This window comes from Bidens hawaiensis, unplaced genomic scaffold, assembly GCF_021521415.1.
Source record: "Bidens hawaiensis isolate Kalapana, Puna unplaced genomic scaffold, B.hawaiensis_p1.1 tig00006390_1, whole genome shotgun sequence".
NCBI lineage: Eukaryota > Viridiplantae > Streptophyta > Magnoliopsida > Asterales > Asteraceae > Bidens > Bidens hawaiensis.
Window position 1 is genome coordinate 1,502,233 of NW_027491431.1, and position 5,771 is coordinate 1,508,003.

The 5,771-nt window shown below is 36.1% G+C and overlaps 1 protein-coding gene across 2 annotated transcripts; it reads left to right on the forward strand.

The window, feature by feature from the left end:
* Nucleotides 1-1,486: 1,486 nt before the first annotated feature.
* Nucleotides 1,487-5,287, forward strand: LOC143632462 (dammarenediol II synthase-like). 2 transcript variants are annotated; one of them, XR_013153521.1, is made up of 6 exons: nucleotides 1,487-1,725; nucleotides 1,826-1,910; nucleotides 2,266-2,432; nucleotides 3,135-3,323; nucleotides 3,890-4,896; nucleotides 5,064-5,287. XR_013153521.1 is itself a non-coding variant. In XM_077100980.1 (5 exons), the coding sequence occupies exons 1-5, from the start codon at nucleotides 1,576-1,578 to the stop codon at nucleotides 4,514-4,516; spliced, it is 1,218 nt and encodes a 405-aa protein (XP_076957095.1). In that variant the 5' UTR covers nucleotides 1,487-1,575; the 3' UTR covers nucleotides 4,517-4,944. The 2 variants fall into 2 exon arrangements, 1 of the variants encoding a protein (XP_076957095.1); XM_077100980.1 differs by lacking the exon at nucleotides 5,064-5,287 and having other exon boundaries at nucleotides 3,890-4,944.
* The last annotated feature ends 484 nt before the right edge of the window (nucleotides 5,288-5,771 follow it).

Genomic DNA, 5,771 nt, shown 5'->3' on the forward strand with positions numbered 1-5,771 from the left:
AAGGCTACATAAACTAATTAAGATGAAAAACTAAAAACCTTCAAGAACACTTGAGAAGATAACCTTAAATCTTTGATGTTTGAGAGAGTTTTTTTTTTTTTTGAGTTGTAGCAAGGGAAAATGAAGAGGAAATATGGAATATATATAGGGTAATGTTGGTGGTCAAATATGGGTGTGAGACACAAGAGTTTTCATGCAAAATAGATCAAGACAAAAACACAAAACAAAAAAAATATATAAATAAATAATAAATAAATAAATAAAAATAAAAATAAAAATAGGATATTTTCAATACCCAACAAGTGTGAAACAATATTGTAACATAAATCCATCATTTTGATTATAACATAAGCTTCGGTTCACAAATCGAGTCGGTTTACATAATAAACAAATACAAAAACAAATACAAACAAGACCCGAAATTGACGAATGTCACAAGTTATAAACATATTATTAATTACTCTACTTATACAGACTAATTACACTATGCACGAAACAACTACTGTAACTTTGATAATTACTCTAGTTGTCAAAATCATTACACTACAGCTTTAGAATAGATTACAAAAGCTATAAATAGACAAATTACACACATACAAAGTTAATTACTCTATTTAATTACACTATAACCATTAAACAAAGTAACAAAGAAAATAAGCAGACTCGCTGCATACAACATTGATAATTACACAACTCGACAAAATAATAAAAACAATAAACAGACTAGTTACCTGTTTTGGTTCGAAGCGAGGGTCTTTCATGGTTTTTTTTTTGCTTCTTTGTTCACTATAAACTAGTGTTTCATCATCTGTAATTGTATATATGTGCAGAAATTACATTAAACATTAGAGATTTGAAATCAATTTTTCTTAATCCAAACCCTAGTTATATGAGTATAACAAACAACATGCACACAAGTGATCAGAATAATAAAATTTACCTTTAATCGCCATTCTTAGCATATGATTTATGAATAGTGAAATTGATCGATGATTGTAGGTTTTGTGAGAATCATTTGGGGTTTTGATGAAATGAATTTGGGTTTAGACGATGAATTTAGGATTTATGTGAAAAAAAGAGATTTCAACTTATTTACAGAATTGCCGTCGCCAAATTCTTTTATTCACACGTTTAGTATGTTAACTCACCCATATATATATATATATTAGGTAAACTCGAAACTCAATTAACTCGTACACATAGAACCCGAACCCGAAGAAAACGGGGGAGATTAAGGTCGGGTTTGAGTACTAGATATAAATTTCTCAAACCCGAGAATCCCGACATGTGAAGCCGAAACCCGAAAGTACAACTTGAAGAACACCTCTACTGGCAGTTTACCATTGCACCAGTTTCAGTTTGTGAAATGGGTGGTTCACTCTAAAACTCTTTTATATACATTATATTAAAAATTAAAAATTCAGTGGATTCTCGTGAACCCGTTGAACCCAACGTAGATTCGCCCCTACTTACATTTTAAAATATTTTGGTATGCGTATATGATGGGTTACTGATCCATATTGATTTTAGAGAGAAGACGGAGGGTGGGGATTTCATATCGAAGAACATAGCACCATGTTTGGGACCGCGCTGAGCTACATAACCCTTCGACTGCTTGGTGAAGAAATACAAGATACAAATGTGGCACTCAGTCGAGCCCAAAAATGGATACTCGACCATGGTGGTGCGACTTCTATACCCTCTTGGGGGAAAGTTTATCTCGCAGTTAGTGACTCCAAACTCAAGTCATCTACGTAAATTCTTCTATATGTATAAAATATCTGTTTTAACCGGTAGACATTTCAAATGCTTATAATTTGTGTAGGTGCTTGGTGTGTATGAATGGGAAGGATGCAACCCAATTCCACCAGAATTTTGGATTTTCCCAGAAGCTCTACCCTTTCATCCGGGTGCTTATTGCATTTTCATTTATCTAAATTATTAAATTAGGCATAAAATTAAATGCAAATCTTACGCAAATCCGTCATAATAGTTTTTGAGAAATAGAAAAAATAAATAAATAATAAAATCAAATGGAAATATTAGCGTATTTAAATTAAATACTTGTTTATTGGTCGCTAAAATCAGCCACAAAGCATGTCTGCGATGAAATATTCGCGCAAATGGACTTTAGCAACTATTTTTATGGTGGCAAAATGACAATTAGCGACCGCTTTGTAGTGGTGGTAAACTTAAGCAAATAATGTTTTTTTATATTGTGCCAAATTAGGTTAGTTAATCTCATCACCTCTTTTACCCATGTAGCAAAAATGTGGTGCTATTGTCGAACAGCTTATATGCCCATGTCATACTTATACGGAAGGAAAATTCATGGACCGGTCACTGATCTTGTTCTGCAACTACGTCAAGAGATTTATCCCATGCCATACAACAAGATTAATTGGAATAAGCAACGACATATATGCTGCAAGGTTGTTAATTAAATAGTCGGTTTTTATATGTGATGAAAGTCTTCTTTGTTGCCACAAATGTTTTATGATTTTCATGCTGTGTTTTCAGAACCGGATTAAAATGCCAACCAACTGACCAACCATCTTACCGGTTCCCTAGTCGGGCCATATTTACAAATCAGATGACAATCATAAATAACATAAAAGCTAAAAACTTTATATATAGGATGTGTAATTTGAAAACCCTTTTAAGTTAAGAAAACTCTTGAAAACCTAATATAACAATATTTTTTGTTATTATCTTTAACACAATGTACTATATCTTATTATCACCACGTACAAAAATAATATATATAAAAAAATATTTTACCTACAAGTTATACCATGCTCAAATTTTGACTGTTACATATGTATGTTTAAGCGTTACATATGTAAAAATCAAACTGTTGCATATATCATAACTCGTAGGAAACACACACACACACACGTGATGGTAATAACATATATTACACTGTGTTAAAAAATTTGATAATAAAATAAAATAGACTGTTACAACGGGTTTTAAGAGTTTTCTCAACTCAAGTGGGTTTTCAAAATAACCTTCCCCTACTCGCACGATCCAATTCAGCCATTCGATCCGATTCACGTTTTGTATTAACCCGCCAGGTCAAATGAGAAACACTTCAAGAGGTTTAATTAATCGATCCGATACATGTATTGCAGGAAGATTTATATAATCCTCGTTCAATTGTCCAAGATTTGTTGTGGGATGGTCTACATTACATGAGTGAACCGCTTTTCAAGTACTGGCCTTTTACGAAACTAAGAGAAAGAGCCCTCAGAAGAACGATTGAATTGATGCGTTATAGTGCGGAAGAAAGCAGGTACATTACCATGGCATGCGTCGAAAAGGTAAGCAGCTACTTCAGGGGCGATTCTAGCTTTTGATGGCAGGGGTAGCACCCGCTGCCCCTCAACTTCTCTTGCAAAGTGGAATTTTTTTTATTTCTCATTTTTATTTTTTTATATATTACGTTACACGTTAAATTATGTTACGCTACCCCTAAAAAAGTATTAAGACCCAAAACTTCACCTTTTAAGTTTTGTTAAAAGCCCAACATAAAACTGGGCCACACGAAACGCGTTACCGGGTGCAGATACGGCGAAATGGGCATACGCTCTGAACAGGTGACCCGACATCTGTGCACGCATCACGCAAAACAGGGCCCGGGAAGCTTAAAATGCATAACCGGGTGCTTGTACGAACGAAATGCAATACCAGGCACGATACACGTGAAACTTGAAACCAGGCACCTGCACACGTGAAATGGGCTAGAACTGTTTTTAATGTATGGTTAAAAACAAAATTTTGAGCTACCATGAAATTATGTTCTAGATCCATCACTAAGCTACTAATTAAGTGTTATCAACTAGCTTTTTTCAGAGTCTGATTATAACCACAATCCTTTTGGAGTTAGGGATATCAAATGATGTGTTGGTGGGCGGAGGACCCGAACGGGGATGAGTTTAAGCATCACCTTGCTCGAGTTCCTGATTACTTATGGCTATCAGAAGACGGAATGAAGAGGCAAACATTCGGTAGTCAGTTATGGGTTAGCGCCTTCGCAACTCAAGCGATAATCACGAGTAACATGCCGGATGAATACGGCGATTCCCTTAAAAAATCACATTTCTTTCTGAAAGAATCACAGGTCAAGCAAAACCCGACTGGGGATTTCAGTAAAATGTTTCGACAATTTAGCAAAGGGTCATGGACATTTTCTGATCAAGATCATGGTTGGCCCGTCTCAGATTGTACCGCAGAGGCACTAAAAGTGATCATACAACCCTATTTAATCCCCTTATTTTTGTTTTCAAATTTTGGAGAAAATATTGTTCTTATAGTAAAGATATTGCAGTGTTTACTGTTGCTATCCCAAATGCCGAGCGAAATAACTGGTGAGAAGGCGGATAAGCAACGCTTATATGATGCTGTTAATTTCCTTCTTTATGTACAAAGTCCGACAACTGGAGGTTTTGCTATATGGGAACGACCGGTCCCTCAACCATATTTAGAGGTGCATATGTTAAAATTCAGTCGCTAATACCTGGTATTATTTAACATTTAAATAAAACCGGGTATTAGCTACTGAATTTTTGTTCGGTAAAACAGTCACAAATTATGATGGAACTAACATTTTTATATTTCTACATGCAGATCTTGAATCCTTCAGAAATTTTGCTGACATTGTCGTCGAACGAGAGTAAAGTCTCTTACGAATCCTTAGTTTAGCAAAAGTTTGGATACCCTTATATTTTCTTTTATGAATTATCAAATCAGGCATGTTGAGTGCACATCTTCTGTGATGCAAGCTCTCATAGCATTCAAGCGGTTGCACCCCGAGCATAGAGAGAAAGAAATAAATGATTCGATCACAAAAGCAGTGTGTTATCTAGAGAACACCCAACAGGAAGATGGTTCATGGTAATTTTCTCAAGAATATATATACATTTTTAAGTAGAGATTCGTGTAAGAAGTGTAAAAGATTAATCTTGTATAAATGTTTATTGGGTTCTTACGGTACTCTACTTAAAATTGATTTTAAATCAAAAAACCTCTAGATATATATTATAACTTTGGGAATTCTATAGGTATGGCTTTTGGGGGGTATGTTTCTTATACAGCACGTTCTTTTCGCTAGAAGGCTTAGAATCCGCTGGAAAAACATATAACAATTGTGAAGCTGTTCGTAAAGGAGTAAAGTTTTTACTTTCAACCCGAAATGAAGAAGGCGGGTGGGGAGAGAGCTATAAATCATGTACAAGTGGAGTGTACACACCGTTGGCCGGAAATCAGACTAACATAGTGCAAACGGCCAGGGGCGGATCTACGGTAGTAACGGGTGGTTCCGCGGAACCACCCGAGTTTCGAAATTATAGTGTATTTATATATAGAAAATAATAAAGGAACCACCCTATAAATTATACAGGAACCATCTTAAAAACATATAAAGTGCATGCCCGGCTGGTAGTTTGTGGGTTTTGTAACCCGGAGGTCGCAAGTTCTATTCCCGTTTTTAATAGTTTTTTTTTTTTTTTTACTAAGTTACCCTAACTGATGTTAGGGTTTTTTATAACATAAATACATAAGCAAAGCAGCTGCAGCGCCTCTGGCCTCTCTTGAGAGTTGAGTCTATTCGCAAATCGCAAACAAACAACACTACAGCACGCAGCCAGCCACTGCCCAGCCGGCAGCCCACTGACCACCGTCCACCGCCGTCCGCTGCCCACTGCCCACTGACCACCGTCCACCCTCAGCCACTCCCGCTGCCCACTGACCACCGTCCTATCGTCCACTGC

Bases quoted from the DNA above. Each gene is read 5' to 3' on its own strand.
- LOC143632462 (XM_077100980.1), top strand. From the start codon at position 1,576: ATGTTTGGGACCGCGCTGAGCTACATAACCCTTCGACTGCTTGGTGAA. The intron at 1,911-2,265 runs GTGCTTATTGCA...TTACCCATGTAG, and splicing joins AGCTCTACCCTTTCATCCGG to CAAAAATGTGGTGCTATTGT. The intron at 3,324-3,889 runs GTAAGCAGCTAC...TTTTGGAGTTAG, and splicing joins CCATGGCATGCGTCGAAAAG to GGATATCAAATGATGTGTTG.